The sequence below is a fragment of the Thermobia domestica genome, chromosome 7 (genome assembly GCF_964235325.1).
Source record: "Thermobia domestica chromosome 7, izTheDome1.hap1.1, whole genome shotgun sequence".
NCBI classification, from domain to species: Eukaryota; Metazoa; Arthropoda; class Insecta; order Zygentoma; family Lepismatidae; genus Thermobia; species Thermobia domestica.
Genome location: NC_137460.1, coordinates 53,025,491 through 53,051,441, shown reverse-complemented (window position 1 = coordinate 53,051,441; position 25,951 = coordinate 53,025,491). Strand labels below are relative to the sequence as shown.

The window sequence follows — 25,951 nt, the reverse complement described above, 5'->3', positions numbered from 1 at the left end:
TCAGTGTTCCTCGTCTGATATTTGCATGGTACAAGATTTCTGTTGTTGGTCTATTGAAAGTTACAAAGCCGTATCAAGATAAATAATTCACGATATATATATATAAAATTATGTAGGTAGGTAGATAGATAGATACATGAACGATTGATGCGTAAAAAATTGAAGGGTACCTGAAGTCAAAACAGGAAGAAAAGTCCTCTGCAGCTTTTCTCGTGTCGGCGTAGTTTCGGAACTACAAGATGCTAAAAGCATGAGAAAATTAACTTTAGAACCATTTATTTCAAATACCAACAAGCACATTGCTTGCGGCCAATTAAATTTATAAAGAAGTCATACCTGCTCTTTCCACAAATGCGCATGTGGAATAAAGGGATTCGCCAAAGGAAGAGAGATTCTCGGTCATTTTTTCAGATAAAGGTAGGTCGAAATGAGCCTGTATTGAAGAAGCTTACAATAGCACAACAGGTAACACTAATTTTTTTGAACAATTCGATATTTTAAACTACATTCCGCGTATTTAGAATTTTGTATCATGTTGTGTGTGGTTGCATAATTTTCATCAACTAAAAGAAACTACATGACCAATGAAAGGGAATGGTCTTATGCATTATGTAGGTAGATACAATGTACAGTAACAATCGTGGAAACCTAATGTTACGGCCAGTGGCGCAACCACTAGAGCGCAAAGGGCAGTGTCCCCAACTTTCGGTGAGAACCTAATTTAACAGGACTTTCTATCCGACTTAATGTAAGTGTTCCTCCAAACAAACGGAGACGTCTGCGGCAGTCCAAAAGTTCGGTTCTTCCAATGGGACTGTCTAGTTACGCTACTGATTTCGTTTTTGTAGTTTCAGCCGTCATACTGACGAAAAGCTGCTATGAAATGCCATACCAACGGAACCAAACGAAAGGGGGGAATTATTCTATTATTATTATTATTATTATTATTATTATTATTATTATTATTATTATTATCTGTGTAAGTGTAATGTTTCTTTATCTGGTCATGTGTGAATTTAATATGTCCTCAATTGGAATTCCACTTCTGTAGCTGTAGAATGAGCAATATGTTTCTCTTATACTTTTAATATGCTCATGTTCTACAAAAGTCGTAAGTACACGTTGTATTATTTTTTGGCTTACTTGAAGGTTATTTTTGAAAATGTTTACTTTTTTCTATGCTATTTTAAAACTTCCTTTTGTTGTGCATGTCTTGCGGTATTAGAGTTTTACTTATGACATTAAATAATAATATTTCTTTATGCGATGTTGGATCATATTTCATGATTATACGACAGGTTTTTTTTTCCCTTAAATTTTACCGATAATCGTAACTATGGAGAGAGAGTTTTTTTTTTTTTTCATTAATTAACGTTATGAGATGTAATTAAAACAGCAGTTGTTGTTTATGTGAGAAAGCCGCTGACGATTGCGTCGTTTCCATTAAAACTGCATTTAAGTGATATTTCAACTCACTCCAGAGTTTTACATTTGCTCAATTTGGCGTAGTACAGTCGCCAGCCAAAATAGATATATGCAACCTATATATTTCTGAGTATACAAAGCGGTTCGTTGAATTTAATTCGGTGTTCTTTGATATGGAGAGAACTTAGTTCTGTGTACAGCACTGAAAATTGTGTAAGAGACGTGGAACTACAGCTTAACGTAGGATCCAAACCACATGAGCTTCCGCCGGGAATCGAACTCAAGTTTCCCACGCCAAAAGTCCTCACGCTAACCGCTTAGCCACGAAGGAGTTCTCCTTTTCTTTCTTAAAACCTGTTTATGCTGTAGCCATATCGTTAAACGTCATATGGACATTTTTTAAACAAACTGTATGATGATCAACGCTGCTAAACAAGAGGTAGTTAATTATGTTTTATGTTTGTTATCATTTGTAATTTTTAAGACTTTTGGTAATATCTTATTACCTGTTAATGTTTAACATATGTCTCTTTATTTACTTATTTATTCTATAGAGAGTCAATGAGAAACCACAAGTCATCAATGATTACGAAGCTGGTAGAGCCATACCAAATCAGAATATCCTCGGAAAAATAGAAAGAGCAATTGGTATGTAAAAGATAATGAATCATATGGTTATACTTTTATGTCATTATTTGCTTCGAAAAATCAAGTATATCAAAACAACGTTAAATGTGCAATTCTTAGTACGCAATGTAATTCTTTACTGTGGATATTTGGCATAGTGTTATTTTTATACTTATACGGTACAAAGCGGATTTATAGGATCAGCTCTAATATTCTTGTGCCTTTTCAGTGTACATGATATTCAGTAAATCATAGATATTTACGGTTTGGTTTATGGGATCAGCTAAGAACCTAAATATAGCAAATACTTTACATTACCTGGTTCTATATAAATTAGTAAGAGTATTGTGAGACTTCTTGAAATTTATTCATTTAAATATTTTTTGTCATCCAGATCAACTAATTTATATTGTTGGTATCTCCATTTCCGCACTTGATGTGTAAAAAAAATGAGTATCATATTCTCGTTTTCTTCTTCTGAGCCAGTTTCACATAAAACACTTTCAGCCTGATACTGTATTGTTATGGAATGGTGGCCAAACAATGGAAATTATACAAAATTGCAATTAAGGTACAATTTTCGGTAAAGAAAGAAACTTACTTATGAATCAACAAATAAGTGTTAGAATAGGGGAGGAAATGACAGAGGAGAGTGCAGTTGGAAGGGAAGTTCCACAAGGATATGCTGTCTCTCGCCTACATTATTTAATATATATATCTTCTAGATAAAAAAAAAAGAAAGTGTATACGGTTCGCAGATGATATGGCGCTTGTTGCATAATCTGAAGGGAAAATCAATAAGATGTTAGAAAACGTGGGGAAGGGCTGTGAAAATATGGGATGAAAATAAATGTTAGAAAAACAAAAGCCATGGTGATTGGAAAGAAGCGGTCGGTGTCAAATATAGAAGTAGGAGGGGAGAAAATAGAACAGGTGACTAGTTTTCGATACCTGAGTAGTAGTATTAGTGATTATTGAAGTGTGAACGTGAAATAAAGAGGAAGGATAGGAATATTGAAAGAAACCTTTAGCAGAAGGAAAGGACTATTTTATGGGATATTGAATAAAGAGTTGAGAAAAATACTTATAAAATGCTTCGTGTGGAGTATTGTACTGTATGGCTCAGAAACATGGCCATTACGCAAAAAGAATGAAAAACGAATGGAAGCTTTCGAAATGTGGATTTGGAGAAGGATGGAGAGAAATAGCTGGCTCGAGCGGAAAACTAATGAGAGGGTGTTGGAAATGGTGGTGGGAGAAAACAACAATTTTAGATGTTATTAAGAAGAGGGAGAGAAACTAGTTGGGACTTCGGGTAAGAAAGAACTGTACCATGAGGGACGTGCTAGAGGGTATGGTGGCAGGAAAGAGGGAGGGGGCGAAGGAGAGTATAATTAATGGACGATATCAAAGCAGAGAAATCGTACATGAAGAAAAGAGGTTAGCGGAAGACCGTGGAGCATGGAAGCTTCTCAGTTACGGCAAGTGACCTGCCAATAATGGCGGAATACCTATGATGATGATGATTCGGTAAAGAATATCCGAACTGTAAAATGTAATATGTTGTACATTACATCAGGGCTCATAGCGAGTCACTTTTTTTCAAGTTGGTCACTAAAAGTTATTATTATTTTTTTTTTTTTTTTCAAATTTGTCACTAAAAGTTACTTTTTTGGGAGGTAAAGTGACATTTTCGTGTGATTTATGTTTTGCATTGGCAGTTTTCTAAGAAAAATATTATAAAAATAAATGGAAAAAGCCAGAAACTTGTTACTCATTACCCTTCTGAATGCTTCAGTACTTGCTGCCACATGTAAAACAGTCAGCTTTATTCTCACTTCGGCTTATTCTTTCTAAAGCACAGTGGATGGTTGGTGGATGCTTAAGTTCTGAAGGTGGAGTTGAGAACCCTTCTGTGTCTATTCTTTCTTCTATCATAATAGTCTTTAGTTTTCTCTCGTAATAGTTAACGCTCCGCTCAACGTTGTGTGTGTGTATTTGTATTGTTCATTATTTTCCTCTTGTGTTATCAGGGTGCCTATCGGTCACGAATGTCACGAAAAAGTTACGAAATTTAGCTTTTGGGTCACGATTTTTTTTTTATCCGTACAAATGTAAGTACAGATTGGAAAATTTTGTTCTATGAAACGTCAAAATTACCCAAGTTGTCTATGGTCGGCTTTAGACGCTATCAAATCGCATGCAAACCACACTTCTATCGCATGGATAAAAATTCGGCCTAATTCGCACCCAAATTCACTCTTCAGAGTGTTACGAAATTTTATGATTTGGTAACGAAAAAGTCACGAAATTTCATTTTGGAATTTTAGTAGACACCCTGGTTATGCTTCTTGTATGTTCTTCTTAAGAGTAGGTATGAATTTGAATATTTCATGGCTTTGAGAACTCTCAATGCTAAGTTAAATATAATGTCTGGGATGAAGAAATTCGGAAGTAGCCCAGAACTGGTTCCACTTACTCAGAAGCTTCTTACGTCTGCTAAGTCTGCTTACCGCAACTACAAAGCATACTTAGAAAACCTAAGAAAGGAGGAAGCTCAAAAAGAAGTAAAGAAGAAAACATGAAACAAAATAACAAACAGAGAGAGGTGATGGAGAAATTGACAGATGAAAAAAAGGGGCATGATGAAATTTTGGTCACTTTTACGTGTGCTTTTGGTCATTTTTTCTTGTGCTTTTGGTCACTTTTCAACTATTTACAAGAGACTAGACCACTATGAGCCCTGTTACATACATCCCTTTATCCTTTTTTAAGTTCTTACATTTGATGGAACCTCATTGCTGTGAAATACTAACGTAAGATAATAAAAATATATGGAGTACATTTACATACTATACTTACTCTTGCAATATTTAAATATTTAACAATTCATATATTTTCTTATCTCATATATTTCAACTGTTTAATTATTATTTTATTATATTAATTCAATCAGTTCTGTAACTTTACTTGTAAGGCAATATATGTGTGATAATAATATTATCTTTTAAGTTGGATACAATTATTATCTATTAAGAATTAATTTAAATTCCATCCCATACGTTTACATAAATAATAAAAGTTAGTAAATACAACATTAGATACAGATTATGGCCACAGAGAATTAAAGTGGGTACTAAAATGTGGATCTGTTATTAAGATTACGTATATACAGTCCGATATAATGAGACTGATTTTATTGTGGGGAAAAGAAAGATGTTAAAAGGAAATGATTGTATGTTAACAAAAGACGTAACCTTTGTATACGAACTCAACATTGCTTCACTGCACTCAAAGAATGACGGGAACTATGACGTCATCTTCAGTCAAGAGCGGGAGATTGTCACGGTAGCGCCATTAAGCAGCGAGCAAACATTAAGTTCTGTTTTAAACTCGGCAAAAGTGCAACCGAGACCGTGGAAATAACGTGACAAGTGCATAGGAATACTTGTTTGTCTTGTGTGCAGGTATTAGGATGGTAGGAGCGATTTAAGTGTGGTGTTTAGGCAACTGAAGATGAAGGAAGACCTGGTCGTCCAATTTCAGTGTTTACGAATAATCTCATCACAAAAGTGAAAGAACATTTTACAGAAGATCATTGTGTGACTGTAAGACTGTTGGCAGGGGAGTTTGGTGCAATCCGAGGAACGAATCATCACATCTTAGTGCAAGATTTAGGCAAGAAAACAGTCTCATCTCGGTTTGTGCACCATTCGTTGTCTGACTAACAAGATGGCCGTGTTCATTATGCAAAGGACATTTTTAAAATTGCTCAAAGGAATAGAAATTTTGTAAATTTCGTTGTTGCGGAGGACGAAACTGTGTTTTCACTATGATCCAACAACAAAACACCAAAGAGCTGAATGGAAGTCACCATCATCTTTTAAAAAAAAAGTACATTTGAAAAAGTCGAAAGTGAAGTCAATGCTGTTTTGTTTTTACGACAGAATTATTCACCAGAATATCTTCCAGAGAATCAGATCGTCACTGCAGATTGTGTGTGTGTGTTTTGGATCGTTTATGAAAAGCATTCGACGTGTGCTGCCTGAGTATTAAACACCAGGCAGTTGGTTACTGCTTCATAACAATGTTACCGTTCACCGGGAAATAGCTGTATAGGAGCTTCTGACCCGAAAGCAAGTGTGTGTATGTGTGTGTGTGCTCAATCGCCTTTCCTATTCGCCCGATCTATCCCCTTGTTACTATTTTCTGTTTCCCAAACTGAAGTTCCCATTGAAAGGGCGACTATTCGACGATGTTCAAGATATCCAAAGGACTGTGACATCTACTCTTCGGGATATACACAAATCGATATGCAGAGATCTTTCCAGTAGTTGTTCGATCGTGCTACTCATTGTAACGATTCACGAACAATGTACTTTGAATAAATAAATAAATTAAAAAAACATTTAATTGTCTTGCTTTTATTGCATAATTTTATTATAATTTTGAAGAAAACTAAGAAAAAACTAAACAAAGCGCATAATGGAACTATACATTAAGTTAAGACACTAACGTTAGGTTAGGTACAATCCAAGGGTGAAAGTTTCAATAATTAACGATATAGCATTGAGTTCCCCAACAACTTTTGGAATAAAATATGCTAATAACAAATTGTAATAAAATGAATAATAAATCTAATGTTATGAGCACACAAAGAATAAGTATATATTTAAAATATTATAATAAAAATAATTATGAAAGTAACCTACTAAGGAAAATGTCAATAGTGAAAGTAACAATTAATGAGTATATAAGTTACACGAGGTGTATCCGTTAAAAATAGGTCTCAAGGCGCTGGAGCCTTAAAGAACGCTTTGACGTGAGATCTGACAACACTGGCATGTAGCTTGACTCTCCTTTTAACACCACCACCAAACAGAGCGCACTGCGATGTTCAGTTTGGGGTGGGCAACCATTCGTGGTGGAGCTCCCTCGCTTCTCTCGCCAGGTGCGAGTTGCGTGCAGTGATCCGTTTTTTGAGTGCCAAGGGCACTATCCCGATTGACATCCATCGTCAGTTATGTGAAGTGAATGGGCCACAGTGTATGGACGTCAAAAACTTGCGAAAGTGGTTGAGAGAGTTCAAGGACGGACGTACAGACATCCGTTCTGGTTGGCCTTCGGTTACGGCCGAAACAATTGAAAAGTGGAGCAAGCAATACTTGAAGACCGGCGTGTGAGAGTGAGCAAGCTGTGAGAACGGATCCGTGGCGTACGTCAGTAAAAGAATGATTTTGACCGAACATTTGCATTATCACAATGTGTGTGCGAGGTGGGTCACCAAAGTGCTCACCGAAGACCAGAAACAGCAACGTGTTGAAGCGGTCCGCGGATTCCTGGAACACTATGCAGAACGGAACGAGTCAATAGTCACGGGCGACGAAACCTGAGTGCACTTCACGACACTTGAAACTAAGGAAAAGTCGCGTCAGTGGTGATATTCGAGTTCGCCGAAGCCGCGAAAGTTTAAATAAACAGTGTCTGCCGGCAAAGTGATGGCCAGTGTGTTCTGGGAGAGAAAAGGTGTATTGTTGTGCGAGTTTTTGCCTACTGGCACAACAATAAACGCTGATCGCTACTCTGAGACTTTAAAAGAACTGCGTCGTGCCATTCAAAATCGAAAGAGGGGAATGCTGACGAAGGGAGTGTATTTTCATCACGACAATGCCTGTTTCTATACTGCCCATGCAACAGCCGATCTCCTGGCCCAATTCAAATGGGACATCCTCCCCCATCTCCCCTTCATCCCAGACTTAGCACCTAGTGATTTTCATCTGTTTCCTGAGTTGAAGGCACCCCTGGGTGGAACGTATTTCCAAACCGATGACAAGTTGAAAAACGTAGTCGAGTGCTACCTGCACAACGTGGCGGGAGAGTTCTATAACAAGGGTATACGAAAAATGCCACAGCGTATGCAAAAGTGCATCGATCGCAACGGTGATTACGTCGAAAGTAGCTGAAAGCCCAGCCTTTCCATTGACGTAACATTTGTTGCCAGTAAACGTGTTTTCTATGTGAAAAACAAATGGAGACCTTATTTTACGGACACGGCTCGTACATAGTAAGGAAAATATGGTATTTTCAATACATAAAGTTTTCTCCTTTCATCAACTCTCTTACGCTGGTGAGTGAATATTGCGACACAAACTAACCTTATACGATACTAACTGTAAGTATATTAACACTAGACATTCCCTTTCGTTACAGTTTCGTTGGGTTGTTTCGAGTAAATGAATATGAACTAATGAGCACTGGTTTCTCTATTCACAAATACGGGTTACCGGTACATCAAAATTAGGTTCACTACTGTCTGTGTGTGTGTCAACAAATTGCATGATATCTCATGGACTTATCCGGTTATGATTTGCACGAATCTAGTTGTATCTACTTATTCTCATATCAGTAAAACTGCTTTGGGTCAAAATACTTGGTACAAATTATGTCTTTAAACTTGATTACTATTTACTGCAATACTGGTTACGGCAACAGGTAGACCATTTAGACCCACTCCATCATTCGGTTTTTCTTTCATTCTGCTGTTCTTTGAGTCAACGCACAAGACAATCTTAGGTTTATATGCATTCACATGATCCATAGCGAAGTCCGATATAATCGATTCTTGACTAAATGTATTACATATAACATATAAATGGTGCTTTCTGATCATTTTCACAGCCAGTTTTGTGTTCAGAATAGGATACGTTGTAAACTGGTAAACTTCTTTGACTTAAATTTTTTGTTTTGCTTGTCCCGAACATAGTCGTGTTTGGTGTAATTTCTTCGAAAAAGACCTATCTCATTCACAGTCTCAGTGTAATTCCCGTCATCTTCATCCAATACCGAATCTCACACACAAATCAACATTTAGGTTTAATTCGCAGGAAGTTGCATTTCATACACATCATTAGAAAAATAATTAATATTTAGTACGATATCTTCAGGGGTATTATTTGGATTATGCTTCACGTGCACCTTAATCTTCTCATTCTCTTCTTTAGACTTAGAAGTGACATTATCAATTATTGAGATAATGAACATGAGGGATTCCTGACATTTATGTGTATTTCTCGTAAATTCACCTGTTTCTGTTCTTATAGTAAAATTGTAATGGCTCTCTCTGATTCAATTCATTCGACTTGCTTTATGTGAAATTTACATCTTCTCCAAAAGCTTTACATAAATCATCTGTGGAGGATTGAAATTTATTACACAGCTCTTTTTTCGATTTCTTAATTTCTATACTCATTTGTAGAAATAGTGATCATATTAAATTTTGCAGTTCACTTTTAATATGTTCTGGTATAATATATTATTTACATCAGAGTCCGCACCCAACCGTATTCCATGAAAACTGGAATATGCTGTGAATTTCGTTATCAGACCTTGAAAATTGTCAAATTAATAGAAAAGTCTTATCATGAGAAAATAAAAGTCGTTTTGAGTTGCAGAACTGTGCTTTGGAAATATTTCAGATTTAGAAACTGCAGGAGAGGAAGGAGCGGGGCGCACACAGACTCCGCAGCTACTGAGTTCTGTTGCTTCTTAAAGGTTTCTTCCTCTCTCAGTGCAGCGCTAATTGTCATTGTTTCTGCCTAGTAATAACAAACTCTGGATAGGTATCAGTGTTGTAAAATTTTCGGAAATTTAAAAATAAATAAATAAATAAATAAACCTGAGAGAGATTGGAAAACTGGGAAAGTAAATGTTTAGTGTAGTCATTTTCCAAAATATACATTACCTTCAATAAACTTTAAAATTTAATACTATCTGCTTCTGATTTAATAACTATAAAGGATACAGTGCTCCTAGCCAATAATAATAGAATTGAATGAAGAAACCTGACGTTGAGAATGTGACGATCCCATTGCCCAGTTCTTCGGAACTGCAGTAGCTCACTGGTTCTCCAGGGTGAGGTGGGGGGGGGGGCATCACCCTGCAATAAAACCCTTGCTGCGAGTCATCACCTCGATCAGTGCAACAAAACAATGAGTTACTGTACAATATGATGTCTCGGATGAAGCCCTGATTTCTTGTTGTGACCTTGTACTGACAAATGACTACGATTTGGATAACCCCAGGCGTATCCTTTGTTGTGAACTGCCAACAATTTCCGATTTGATTTATGGCCCAGATTTCCATTTTTTAAAAATTGTTTTGACCTGGCTATGGTTCTTAGATATGATTTTGGTTGTCCTTGGAATCCTGTGACTGCGGAATGAAGCTTGTTGGCTCCTAGCGTACTAGATGGAGTGATGCCCTGAAAGGGAAAACTACAAATGCGACACATTGGACCTCCAAAGAAGCCTGGCCTCTCCACGAACCGGCGAGACGGGGTGTCCTTAAAAGCCCATCAGTCGAGGATGCAAGTGGCGCTCTCTTCTCGAATATTGGGCCTGGAGTCATCGCTCAGCTTCTTGACAAGGTTAGTGGTAGGTAATACGTGCCCGCCTCGTTGGTCCTCCAGAACTGTGATGGGGAAGTGGAGATTATCTTTACCTCAACAACATGGCACAGCATCAAACTCCTTTAAAAGACAGATACAAATCATTAGTTAGAGAAAGCGAACGAGGAAAAGATCGTGGAACATGTTCCACGACATTTAGTTCTTAATGATCCAAAGGAAGAAACTGCTGGTAGTTTGAATAAGTTTTTGGTAGTTTATTCTCCTTAGAATTTGCAACAAATTGACACTGAACTTTTCCACCAGGGCATATTTGCAAACATAGAAATGAAACTCTTAAACTCTAAACGACAATTAAGTCAAATTAATGCTCAAATACATCACATTTTCTACATTCCTGATAAACGTTGAACCACATCAGCAAAAGGCGTGAGTACTTGTTTTGACTTTCGAAGCTGTCGGAAGCCGAGATCAAGGACGAATTACTTAAGCAGCATGTTGTGGACGTTAAATGAATCCATGCAAGCAAAAGTGGCATGATACAACTGACAGTTTCATATCGTTGGCATCCCAGACCTCCCTACCAATCTTACTGTAGCATACTATCGCTTAAAGATGAAACCATATATATTCCTCTCCCTTTGCGCTGTTTTAATCGCCAGTATTTCGGCCACTCATCTACATTACGCAATGCCTCTGCCATCTGTGGCAATTGTTCTGACACAGCGTATGGTCCAATACAGTGTATGGTCCCGGCTAAATGTGCCAATTGTAAAGTTACATATCCAACTTGGTCTCGAGACTGTTCAGCATTCAAGGATGAAAAAGTAATGCGTGAATTCATATTGCTGAAAAGATTATATGGCTTTTTAACCTATTGGCGCAGACTTTCCCTCCCCTTTCTCCTGCTTTGAAAAAACTGTAGAAAAACATTTTTTTCCAAAACTTCCAGTTTCTCCGACCCTTTACGATACTAGACAGGATAAAGTAAATTAATATTAATTATTAAAAAAATTTAAAAAAATGTGTTTTTATCGTTTCTTGTTTGGACAGTTGACATCGTAAGGTTAAACTTGGGCAAGTTTAACTATCTCACTGCAACGTACCGATCGTCACGCCGCACCTTATGTTCCGCGCGGGCGGTTTTTATTGTCGTTGTGCAGTCAGTAGACGTTATTTTTTATTAACTTTCCGACCGTGAATTGAAAAAAAAAAAAAAAAAAATTAGGTCATGAAAACTGTGAATTCAAATATTTAGTTTGAGTGGGAACCTTATGCATTCAAAGTAAATATGTTTACCTCAGCAATATTGCCCTTAGTATCGGGTATTATATTCTGATTTCATCCTTGTATACGTTTTACGCGTGCTCCTGAATATTGTGAGATACGATTTTGCTCATAAATTTAGTTCTAACTGCTCAGAATTATTATCTTGGTAAACTTTACTGAACTTCCAAGTCTTCAAAGTCCCGGGTTTCTGCACTACAATAAATAGAACGTAAATATTGCAACTACTTTACATTATCATTTTTTTTTCTTTTAAATAAATAAATTAATTACAGCATAGTGAGACTTCTTGAAACTTTTCTTGAACTAACCTCTGTCATCTGGATTAACTAACTTATATCTGCATTACCACATTTAATGATGTGCAGTGGCGGTTCGTGGAATAAAAGGTAAGGTGGGCCCAGCTTGAAGACAAATACTTTATGGTTACTACTAGTAAGCGAATTGCTTAAAAACGTCGAAATTGCAGTCAGGAAAACTTAAGTATAATCATAGGGCAACAACGTAATATAAAATATTTTCTGTAATAAATGGCACTCACCTAATTATTTGTACATATACTCTGTTCTTCTATGCTTAAGGCTGGAGATTTACTGATCACCTTTGTGATGAGTTCCTTTATTGTGGTAGTATTGTCTTTGTGTGTAGACAACGTTGTTAATGTATTGAATCTGTCTTGGCTCATCGAAATCCTTCAAGTGTTCAGCCTTTTTAATGTACTGACAACGTTTTGATCCTGCTTTAGCTACAGGTGTTGTCAACACTATGTCCACCAGTTTTGACACCTCAGAAAATGTATCTGTTAAGTCATTGTCACGCAGAAATAGTAATAAATCACTGGTGTTATTAATTGTGCAAAGAATATCGTTGCTGTATGCGACCGATAGTTCAGATTTGAGTTTTTCTTTCTTCAGCATCGGATAGGAACGGGATACAACTGTTAAGTCATTTTCCGGGAATGAATATTGAAAAGTGGAAAAGTGTTGAGGATTTACTATTGAAAACGCGCGTAATACTTTCTAACAACACGCTTACTTTATTCATTTTCGCACAACCACACGAAAACACAGGAGGAAAAAATAACACAAACGACACTAAGAAGATGCACATCTAAACTGAGGGATGAACACGCTGTTGATTTTGCATCTCTTCAGCAGAAGTAAGACAAGAGAACAAGGTCAAGGGACAAAACAAGTGAAAGTGCGGGATCAGCAACCTCTACAGACAAAGTGAATTTTGGTAACAAGCAAGGTTCAAACCATTTCGTTCGGAAGGGGTCGGGTGCAATCGTGTGATGAGGGCTTACAATTCTTGTCCCATGCCACCTAGTAGTAATGGGGTCACTTTGCCTCACTTTTTGGTCCCTGGGTCCCTGCCTCAGGACCCATGGTCCCTGGCCGGGGTCAATGACCTAGGGGTACATAGGACCACCCCCTCTAAATTTTGGCAGGGGTACCTTGGCCCACCCCCTAAATTTTGGCAGGGGTACATAGGACCACCCCCCTTAAATTTTGGAAATTGCCAAATCTAAAAATTTGGTATGGTAGCCTAGGACCATAGTATGTACCTCTATCAGTATTGGGTGTCTATGTCGTTCCCTTTCATGGGTAAAAAATTGCCAAAACTTCAAATTTCGGGGGTTTTTGACCTAATTTATCCCCTTGGATGAGGTATTATTACCCTATATGGTTGTATGGGCGTATACAGGGGTCCATTACCTTTCATAAGACATGGGTATATTAATGCACCCCTTGAAAAATTTGGGAGGGGTACCTTGGCCCACCCCTTAAATTTTGGAAATTGCCAAATTTCAACATTGGGTATTATAGTACAGGACCCTAATATGTATTATGATAAATTTGGGTGGTCCACCTCATTCCCTTTTAGGGGTACATAGGACCACCCCCCCCTTAAATTTTGGAAATTGCCAAATCTAAAAATTTGGTGTGGTAGCCTAGGACCATAGTATGTACCTCTATCAGTATTGGGTGTCTATGTCGTTCCCTTTCATGGATAAAAAATTGCCAAAAATTTAAATTTCGGGGGTTTTTGACCTAATTTATCTCCTTGGATGAGGTATTATTACCTTATATGATTATATGGTCATGTATAGGGTCCATTACCTATCATAAGACATAGGTACATTTGTGCACCCCTTTAAATTTTTGGGAGGGGTACCTTGGCCCACCCCTTAAATTTTGGAAATTGACCAATTTAAACATTGGGTATTATGGTACAGGACCCTAATATGTATCATGATAAATTTGGGCGGTCCACCTCGTTCCCTCCAGGGGCACAAAATTGCCAAAATATAAACGTAAGCAATACGTTATACCACGTGTTTGGTTTTTGGTCGATTTTATCCCCTTTGATGAGATGTTATTACCTTATATGGTTATATGGTCATGTATAGGGGTCCATTACCTTTCATAAGATCGGTATATTTGTACAATCCTTTAAAAATTTGGGAGGGGTACTTTGGCCCACCCCCTTAAATTTTGGAAATTGCCCAATTTAAACATTTGGTATTATAGTACCGGACCTTAACATGTATTATGATAAATTTGGGTGGTCCACCTCGTTCCATTTTAGGGGTACAAAATTGTCAAAAATATAAACGTAAGCAATACGTTGTACCACGTGTTTGGTCTTTTGGCCCAATTTATTCTCTTGGATGAGGTTCTATTACCTTATATGGTTATATGGTTATGTATAGGGGTCTATTCCCTATCATAAGACATAGGTACATTTGTGCACTCCTTTAAAAATTTGTGAGGGGTACTTTGGCCCACCCCTTAAATTTTGGAAATTGCTCATTTTATATATTTGGTATTATAGTACTGGACCCTAACATGTATTATGATAAATTTGGGTAGTTCACCTTGTTCCCTTTCATGAGTAAAAAAAAAAAAAAAAAATGCCAAATTTTACTACAACCACGTGTTTGGTATTTTGGTTCAATTTATCCTCTTGGATGAGGTCCTATTACCTTATATGATTATATGGTTATGTATATTGGTCCATTCCCTATTATAAGACATGGGTATATTGATGCACTCTTTAAAAATTTGGGAGGGGTACCTTGGCCCACCTCTTTATTTTGGAAAATTGCCCAATTTAAACATTTGGTATTATAGTACTGGATCCTAACATGTATTATGATAAATTTGGGTGGTCCACCTCGTTCCCTTCCATGGGTACGAAATTGCCAAATTTTACTACAACCACGTGTTTGGTATTTTGGTTCACCCCTTGGATGAGGTCCTATTACCTTATATGATTATATGGTTATGTATATTGGTCCATTCCCTATTATAAGACATGGGTATATTGATGCACCCTTTAAAAAATTTGGGAGGGGTATCTTGACTCATCCACTCAGTTTAGAAATTGATTAATATAAGCATTTGGTATCTTCGTACAGGTCTTCAATATGTACCACTATAAATTTGGATGGTCCACATTGTTCCCTTTCATGGGTAAAGAACTACCAAAAATCAAATTTCGGATGTTATTGACCCCTATTTAATACGTTATATGGTTTATTACCTCTATATGTTTATGTTCTCTTTTAAATTTGGGAATTATCAAATAACAAAATTCGGTAAACGTTGTCTAGGACCCATTGGTATTCCTCTTACGGCCAAATATTCAAAATTTAAAGGTTATTGACCGGCTTTATTATTGAATAAGTACAGGATTTATTACTTTTTCATAAGACACAGGTGTATTTGTGTACCAATCTTAAATTTTGGGAGGGGTACATTTCTTATTGTCATATCAATAATTGGTAATTGTTCTTTGGGTAAATCATTGTGAAATATGAGTATGATCACGTGATCAGTTATTGACCTATGATGGGATTAGGACATTGGTACATTTAAACTTTGTAGGATAATTTGAGAATGCGTCATTGGTATTGATTATTCCCCGCCAAATATAAACGTAAGCAATACGATGTACCACGTGATTGACCTTGATGAGGTAGTGTACAGGGATACATAGCTATCCTTATTGAATCTTATGACTCATAGTCTTAAGGGAATACATGCTACAACACTGGCAAAGTTATTGTTAATGCAATTTCATTGGTTGATCACTATCTTTCGTGCAATCTGATTGGTTGATCACTATCTTTCGTGCAATCTGATTGGTTGCTGATTTTCAAATCTTTGCTGTATTCAGTTTTAAGTTTTGTTTAACATTTAAAAATCTTGGTTTCGTTCAACATTTTGCACTCACTGATAAATATGATCAAAACCGTTTATTTGTTAATCGAATAATTAAAAAACCGGATAAAGTTTGACGGTTAACCGTGAAACGTAAAATTTTTTAGTTTGAAAATTTTTTGTTTGAAAGTTTTTGTTTGAAAACTCTTGTTTTAAATTTGTGTTTGAATTTTTTGTTTCAGAATTTTGTTGGAAATTTGTTTCAAAATTTTTTGTTTGAAAATTTTTTTGTTTGAAATTTTTTTGTTGCAAAATTTTGTTTGAAAATTTTTTGTTCGAAATTTTTTGTTTTGAAATTTTTCGTTTCCAAATTTTTTTGTTTAAATTCTTTTTGTTTCGAAAGTTTTGTTTGAAATTTTTTGTTTGAAACTTTGGTTTGACATTTTTAAAAGTTTGTGCACTCATTAGTAAAGAACCGGAACTGTTAGAACTAAAACCTCTGGCAACATTGTGGTGCAATAGTACACGTCAGAACATGGTGCAATAGTACACGTCAGAACACGATAATGCAACGTCATCAGTTTTGCATCATATATAAGTATCGTTCGAGTTAGTATTCATGATAACTTCATCATGGCTACTTGTCTGCAGTTTCTAAACACACGTGATGTGATGAAATCATTTACCAAGATTACTGATTTACAACAGAATGTACCTTATAGAATCTTAGCTAGCCAAATGATACCTACAAAGTTTGGATTAAGAATCGTAGTGAAGCTTGAAAATGATAAGAATATAATTTTACCAGCAAGATATTTTCCCATGGAGGCATCAAAACAAGAAGAACTGCTGCGTTTCTTAAATACAGGATTTGTATCTTTATGTTACAAAGGATTCTTGGGTCGAAGTCATCAATTTGAATTTAGTACACAGCCGGATTCGTCAACAATTGTGATGAAATCATGAATCAGCACATCAAACATAGTTGTATGAATTTGGTTGGTCAGCATGACGTCAGCAACTGTGATGAAACCATGAATTCAAACGTCAGCACATTCCTTACCAATGACGTCAGTAATAACTATAAATCAACCAATACACTGTCATCCCACGAAATCATTTGAGCAAGTGCTTTTCAGGAGGAAAGATGTGTACTTCTAACGATAAAGAGTTCATCTTCGCAAGCTATTATCCAATAAATATATTTCAAACAAAACATGTGATGATTGGTATCAGTGCTAGAACATTTGAACCTGTGATTCGATTGGGCAAAGCAGAACAATTTGGTGTACAACTGACCTGTGAAGAATGGCAAATATTATGTTCACGAATCGACCAAATGAACGATTATTTTCATGATGAGCTAAATGTGACCATAGTCAAATCATTAGGCTCAAATCATGAAGTGGTTATGCGTACAGTCCTCGAAGAGAAGATGGTGCTGTTACGTAAAAAGAGTACATTTCATGTCCCTCGCAACATGGTGTATCTAACGGAAACAGAATGGAACAAATTCATCAGCGTATTTCAGTGTGTGAAACATGCAGTGGAAGTGTGCAACAAAACCAGTATATTCCTGAAAAAGTACTATTTTGAAAAATGTGTTATGCATATTGTACAACATGTATCTAGATATTGTGATGGTTGTCAACATCGTTCGTGGGTGCATACCTGTATTGATAAACAGTTTATTTGTGATCAAATGGACATTGAGTTTCCACCAATTGATATTGCAATACACCTTAAAAGACTTCAACTGGAATTAAAATTATATGCTAAAGACAAACTAGTGCAAGAAGTTCAAAATACATTGTATCGACAATATCCAGAACCACTATCTGGTATGGATGTATGTGGAGTGTAATAAAATGATCCATTTCAATGAATTGTGTTTTTTTCATTTCAAGTACAACCCTATGTTCTGACGTGTACTATTGCACCACAATGTTGCCAGAGGTTTTAGTTCTAACAGTTCCGGTTCTTTACTAATGAGTGCACAAACTTTTAAAAATGTCAAACCAAAGTTTCAAACAAAAAATTTCAAACAAAACTTTCGAAACAAAAAGAATTTAAACAAAAAAATTTGGAAACGAAAAATTTCAAAACAAAAAATTTCGAACAAAAAATTTTCAAACAAAATTTTGCAACAAAAATTTCAAACAAAAAATTTCAAACAAAAAAATTTTCAAACAAAAAATTTTGAAACAAATTTCAAACAAAATTCTGAAACAAAAAATTCAAACACAAATTTGAAACAAGAGTTTTCAAACAAAAACTTTCAAACAAAAAATTTTCAAACTAAAAATTTTACGTTTCACGGTTAACCGTCAAACTTTATCCGGTTTTTTAATTATTCGATTAACAAATAAACGGTTTTGATCATATTTATCAGTGAGTGCAAAATGTTGAACGAAACCAAGATTTTTAAATGTTAAACAAACTTAAAACTGAATACAGCAAAGATTTGAAAATCAGCAACCAATCAGATTGCACGAAAGATAGTGATCAACCAATCAGATTGCACGAAAGATAGTGATCAACCAATGAAATTGCATTAACAATAACTTTGCCAGTGTTGTAGCATGTATTCCCTTAAGACTATGAGTCATAAGATTCAATAAGGATAGCTATGTATCCCTGTACACTACCTCATCAAGGTCAATCACGTGGTACATCGTATTGCTTACGTTTATATTTGGCGGGGAATAATCAATACCAATGACGCATTCTCAAATTATCCTACAAAGTTTAAATGTACCAATGTCCTAATCCCATCATAGGTCAATAACTGATCACGTGATCATACTCATATTTCACAATGATTTACCCAAAGAACAATTACCAATTATTGATATGACAATAAGAAATGTACCCCTCCCAAAATTTAGATTGGTACACAAATACACCTGTGTCTTATGAAAAAGTAATAAATCCTGTACTTATTCAATAATAAAGCCGGTCAATAACCTTTAAATTTTGAATATTTGGCCATAAGAGGAATACCAATGGGTCCTAGACAACGTTTACCGAATTTTATTATTTGATAATTCCCAAATTTAAAAGAGAACATAAACATATAGAGGTAATAAACCATATAACGTATTAAATAGGGGTCAATAACATCCGAAATTTGATTTTTGGTAGTTCTTTACCCATGAAAGGGAACAATGTGGACCATCCAAATTTATAGTGGTACATATTGAAGACCTGTACGAAGATACCAAATGCTTATATTAATCAATTCTAAACTGAGTGGATGAGTCAAGATACCCCTCCCAAATTTTTTAAAGGGTGCATCAATATACCCATGTCTTATAATAGGGAATGGACCAATATACATAACCATATAATCATATAAGGTAATAGGACCTCATCAAGGGGTGAACCAAAATACCAAACACGTGGTTGTAGTAAAATTTGGCAATTTCGTACCCATGGAAGGGAACGAGGTGGACCACCCAAATTTATCATAATACATGTTAGGATCCAGTACTATAATGCCAAATGTTTAAATTGGGCAATTTTCCAAAATAAAGAGGTGGGCCAAGGTACCCCTCCCAAATTTTTAAAGAGTGCATCAATATACCCATGTCTTATAATAGGGAATGGACCAATATACATAACCATATAATCATATAAGGTAATAGGACCTCATCCAAGAGGATAAATTGAACCAAAATACCAAACACGTGGTTGTAGTAAAATTTGGCATTTTTTTTTTTTTTTTTTACTCATGAAAGGGAACAAGGTGAACTACCCAAATTTATCATAATACATGTTAGGGTCCAGTACTATAATACCAAATATATAAAATGAGCAATTTCCAAAATTAAAGGGGTGGGCCAAAGTACCCCTCCCAAAATTTAAAGAGTGCACAAATGTACCTATGTCTTATGATAGGTAATGGACCCCTATACATGACCATATAACCATATAAGGTAATAGGACCTCATCCAAGAGGATAAATTGGGCCAAAAGACCAAACACGTGGTTGTACTAAAATTTGGCAATTTCGTACCCCTAAAAGGGAACGAGGTGAACCACTCAAATTTATCATAATAATACATGTTAGGGTCCAGTACTATAATACCAAATATATAAATGAGCAATTTCCAAAATTTAAGGGGTGGGCCAAAGTACCCCTCACAAATTTTTAAAGGAGTGCACAAATGTACCTATGTCTTATGATAGGGAATAGACCCCTATACATAACCATATAACCATATAAGGTAATAGAACCTCATCCAAGAGAATAAATTGGGCCAAAAGACCAAACACGTGGTACAACGTATTGCTTACGTTTATATTTTGACAATTTTGTACCCCTAAAATGGAACGAGGTGGACCACCCAAATTTATCATAATACATGTTAAGGTCCGGTACTATAATACCAAATGTTTAAATTGGGCAATTTCCAAAATTTAAGGGGGTGGGCCAAAGTACCCCTCCCAAATTTTTAAAGGATTGTACAAATATACCGATCTTATGAAAGGTAATGGACCCCTATACATGACCATATAACCATATAAGGTAATAACATCTCATCAAAGGGGATAAAATCGACCAAAAACCAAACACGTGGTATAACGTATTGCTTACGTTTATATTTTGGCAATTTTGTGCCCCTGGAGGGAACGAGGTGGACCGCCCAAATTTATCATGATACATATTAGGGTCCTGTACCATAATACCCAATGTTTAAATTGGTCAATTTCCAAAATTTAAGGGGTGGGCCAAGGTACCCCTCCCAAAAATTTAAAGGGGTGCACAAATGTACCTATGTCTTATGATAGGTAATGGACCCTATACATGACCATATAATCATATAAGGTAATAATACCTCATCCAAGGAGATAAATTAGGTCAAAAACCCCCGAAATTTAAATTTTTGGCAATTTTTTATCCATGAAAGGGAACGACATAGACACCCAATACTGATAGAGGTACATACTATGGTCCTAGGCTACCACACCAAATTTTTAGATTTGGCAATTTCCAAAATTTAAGGGGGGGTGGTCCTATGTACCCCTAAAAGGGAATGAGGTGGACCACCCAAATTTATCATAATACATATTAGGGTCCTGTACTATAATACCCAATGTTGAAATTTGGCAATTTCCAAAATTTAAGGGGTGGGCCAAGGTACCCCTCCCAAATTTTTCAAGGGGTGCATTAATATACCCATGTCTTATGAAAGGTAATGGACCCCTGTATACGCCCATACAACCATATAGGGTAATAATACCTCATCCAAGGGGATAAATTAGGTCAAAAACCCCCGAAATTTGAAGTTTTGGCAATTTTTTACCCATGAAAGGGAACGACATAGACACCCAATACTGATAGAGGTACATACTATGGTCCTAGGCTACCATACCAAATTTTTAGATTTGGCAATTTCCAAAATTTAAGGGGGGTGGTCCTATGTACCCCTGCCAAAATTTAGGGGGTGGGCCAAGGTACCCCTGCCAAAATTTAGAGGGGGTGGTCCTATGTACCCCTAGGTCATTGACCCCGGCCAGGGACCATGGGTCCTGAGGCAGGGACCCAGGGGCCAAAAAGTGAGGCTAAGTGACCCCATTACTACTCACCTACATTTAAGCTGGGTTTTCACGTTCTTCGCCACACGAGTCAATACAAGACGATACTAAGTCTACACTGAAACAGTCCAGGCCCTTTTCCCCTTTATTTTGTACTGACCGCGTGAATAGCGTGACCATAAGCGTAAGTAGTATATGAAAAAACTGACTTGAAGGAGTCAGAACTACTGTTTTTGCTTCAGAGGGAAATTATAGCAACAATACTAGCAGGATAACGTAAGATACATACATTTTTCTATATTCATACAAAAACGATGGGAGGGCCGGGCCCATTGGGTCCCTTATGACAGTCCGCTTCTGATAATGTATATTAAAAAATTGACTTAGCTACCATATTTTCATTTCCTTCTTCTGAGCCAGTTTCACATAAAACACCCTAACCCTAATACGTTATCGTTATAAACTCTAATGTTCACATTCATTTTCGTTTCAGTTTTAATTTTTGTATTACTTCAGTAAACAATTAGATATTCACTAAAAAAAAAAGAAAAAAAATGTGGGATCAATTCTAATATTCTTGCTCATTTTCAATACTCATTTTTGTATTCCGTAAACCATTAGATATTGACGTTTTAGTATGGCTTAATTTTTCGATGGTAGGATAATATTTTGACGTTTTGTCTTCCCAGTACAGTTGCTAATATCTTGTTATCAGCACCGAACCTATGTTCGAATATTACACGCCAGTCTTTCATCTTTCGTCTGAGGACAATAATCTTATAGTTAGGTTACATTGTGACAGGAGATGCTGTTTTTTTCGATTTTAGGGTCCAAAATAAATAGTATTGACAAATGTGTGTGTGTTTAAAAATAAAGAAAATGTGTAGCGAAGTAAAGTGGACTTGAAATATATATATACACATTGAAACTAAAAGTTTGCTCATTTTGTGTCTCTTTTGGGTTTTCAACTAATGCATAAACCTAATAGCTAAATTAAGAAGGGATTGTTTTCATATAATACTGTGATCGGAACTTCGAAATATTACTAATCGTTTGCAACTCATTATTTTGTCATGAAATAATAACTTGAGATTTCAAATGATTAGGAGAGTGTAGTAATATTATTTTGGGAAATGTGAAAAATGTAAAAAATAAATGACAATTACTTTATTGAGATTTTTACATCAGCTTTTACTATAAAACTCCACAGTGGAAGAATGAACGCAAAAATTACAACTAATCAGTAACAAACGATAAAATAAATTTAATTCACGAATACTGTATTGTAAGAAGCTTACAAAGGGTGTCACAAGAAGATAAGAGATTTTGAGCTTTTATTTAGGAACACGATGAAGTTGGTGGCACTATGCAACATGCAAATCCATGCGAGAAACGTATTGCCATTTTGTTATGGAGCAGTGAAGTAGTGCACATTGCATATTTATGGTAAAGGTCTACCGTAAAAACTGACTGTGGCGATCGGATGTCGAAAACATTTAACACAGCACGACGTATAATAATTTTCATCCATCCATACAACAACTACACAGGTACGAAAATTTTGAGGAAACTGTTTCAACTCTGAAAACAACTCCAAGAGACTAAACAATTGCACAAGGAAATACCTAGGATCATCGAGCTGCTATAATCAAAGAGCTCAACATATTCCGTGTAAAGCCGAATGACCTTCCAACGATTGTCGAATATAGACGTAGGGTTTTAAGTTCCAACCCTATAACTTGCAGCTAGACCACCTTCGAAAACTCAATTTCTTTACACACTAAAAAACTAATCATATGCTGCAGTGTGTCATTGTGTGACATCGTGGACTATTATTGTTTTAAGATTAAGATAGTGGTAAACTTACAGGAATGTATCGCTTTCTCCAGATGTGTGGCAATGTCTGGTTTCAAGAATGTGGAGAACGTCCCACACTGAAGGTGACTCAGTTCTGTATAAGATTCCTCAACTTAATCCTGTGTGTGTGTGTGTATATTTTGGGGGTGGGTGGGTGAAAAACTGAAATAAAGAATCCTTAAAGATATAGTCAACATTTCTGTGATATGTTACGTGAAGGTAGGCAGCATGTTCCTCGACGACTTCAGGAATATTTGAACATAAATTGTGGTAATCTACTGGAAGTCATCTGCAAGACAGCTTACCCATCTTTTCAGCGGTATATATGTTTGTAGTTGCGTCCTTTATAATATTAATTTTCAGTTAAAATCTTGAACTGTAATCTCGTCTCTGTATTCCCGTTTCAAACTTTCCGGTCTATTTAGACCCTTTGTATAGCACAACGATTTGGCAACATAATAATAGCGATCTCCAAGTGAGGATTGTAGCTCATAAATAATTTTATGTAAAACTTTTTGCAGTTACCATTAGAACATATAATTTAAAATTACTTTACATCTAGCCCTCCCTGATAGAGACCAACCTTTACGAAGCTTAATTTTTGTATATGTGTAGTTAGTCTCTGGTGTAGTCCATCGAAATCAAATTTGTCTAAATGGAGTAGCAAGACGAATTACATCTTGGGAGAAGGTAATTATTTTTCTAGTGGTCAGATTGTGGAAATCGTAGAGATCAATGTTACTAATTTTGGGCGTGATCAGACTATCAGAGTGACTGCAACTGCTGGACTGTACGATTAGACAAGCAGCGAGAAAATACCTATCACATTAGCTTCCCCAGTTCGCCTCAAACGAAAAATTTCATTCGTGGTGATAAAATTCCGTGTATTTGAGGGGGAAATACTATTGGACAGAGGCATAACGTGGAAACATAAATATTACTATAAAGGAAAGTAAAAGATTGAGAAGAAAAGCGTGAAACACCATTACGATATTACATGAAGGAAAATCAGAAAATTTGAAAAATAGTGTTGAAGTGATTTAAGGAAAACGAAAATAATGGAGGTAAAGTTTCGTAGATGACAAGGTTATAACGATCAGACAATGTGAAGGAGACAGATGTGGAAGTAAACATATGCGACAATCACTTCGTACACGACCGAAGAAGCAAGTAGAAAAAAGAAATGAAAGTAAAGGATATCATAGGTAGATAGAAATAGGGTACATGATTGATTGCAATGGGGGATTTAAAGGTGTTGTGCCGGAGGACAGAAAGATAACTACAGTAGGTAAGTACTATTTAGAAGAAATTAGAAATGAGAGAGATTGGTGAGCTTTTGTGGACAGATAATAAGAAATATTTCGCTCAGTCAACACAAGAGAACAAACTATACTGGAAATCCTCAGTAGACGGGCAGGGAGATAAAGCTTTCGAAATAACTTGAACTTAAGCCGGAGTCTCGCCGACCTGAAACTCCTGGAAAACCTGGGAATGTCGGAATTTCATGAAAAGCTGAAGAAACTTCAAAAAGTCAGGGTATTTTAACTTAAGAGGATGCCTATTTACCTCTTTTTGCCGTTGTAAGATTAAATGAAAAATTTAAACATTCTGGGAACATTTCATTTAGGGCGACTTGTGAAAGCTCATTTACAATATTAATAGCGTTTGACGGGAATGATGTCCAAAGATAAGATATATACCAATCAATAGATCTTATTGTATTAAATATATTGATAAGTGTGAGTAGAAAAGCTGATGCGTAGTTTTCCAGAGAATGAATAAAAGAATTAATTTGAAAAACTAAAAATTGATGCTGTACGGAAACCGTGCCACTCATGAGGTGTAACTGATATTGAAATACACCCACATTAAGTTACTCTTTCCGACACTATCAAGACTATAGTACATAATATGGTTAATGAGTTACAGTATAGTGATATTAAGTGTTAAATTTTATTTTTTGTCTAACTGAAATATTATACAAATATAAGACATGTATCAGTCGATAGGTTAAATCGACCCGAACTAAATAACATGCTTGAGGGAAATTTTTATGTCGAATTTTCTAAACAATCGAAAAAAAAAATGTGGCGCGAAAAGGTACGATTTTCGTTGCTAATAATAATTGACAGTTTTTATTTTACTGGAATAAATTATTATTCATATACTGTATATACAGGGTGTAACAAAAAGATACGGTAAAATTTCATGGGTATACCTTATGGGTAGACTAGTAAAAAAGTTCATATGACCATAGGTCGGGAAATGCATCGTTAGAGTTAGACCATTGAGTCGCCTGACGGTGTGAAAGAGTCACATTCTTGACGCCCCTCAGTGTGCCTCAATTTAAAACTCTGTGACCATTAGCATGGCCACAAGGTTGCACTTTTGGACAGACTGTATTTTCTTAACATTTAATCATCATGCAAAATCATTATCTTATTCACGGAAAACGAAAAGTTATTTTTCTTGCTTGGCTCTGAACGCTTCCGAGCTGGTGAGAAACTCTGTTCTTTCTTTACCCGCAGGTGTTCCTCAGACTTATAGTCTCTGACGATAATATCAAAGAAATCGTTGTTTCTGAACCGAACTCTTATCTCATTAGCAGAGTGCTTTGAAACCGCAAACTTTTTTTATGTCT

General features: G+C 36.0%; 1 protein-coding gene across 3 annotated transcripts in view; it reads left to right on the top strand.

Moving 5' to 3' along the window:
* The window catches only part of mbf1 (multiprotein bridging factor 1), a 75,478-nt gene that overhangs the window by 37,938 nt on the left and 11,589 nt on the right, over window positions 1–25,951 (top strand). For all 3 annotated transcript variants that reach the window (XM_081764661.1, XM_081764664.1, XM_081764662.1), the window contains exon 4: window positions 1,980–2,073. In XM_081764661.1, coding sequence (XP_081620787.1) covers window positions 1,980–2,073 — 94 coding nt within the window. The remainder of the gene's footprint in view (window positions 1–1,979; window positions 2,074–25,951) is intronic.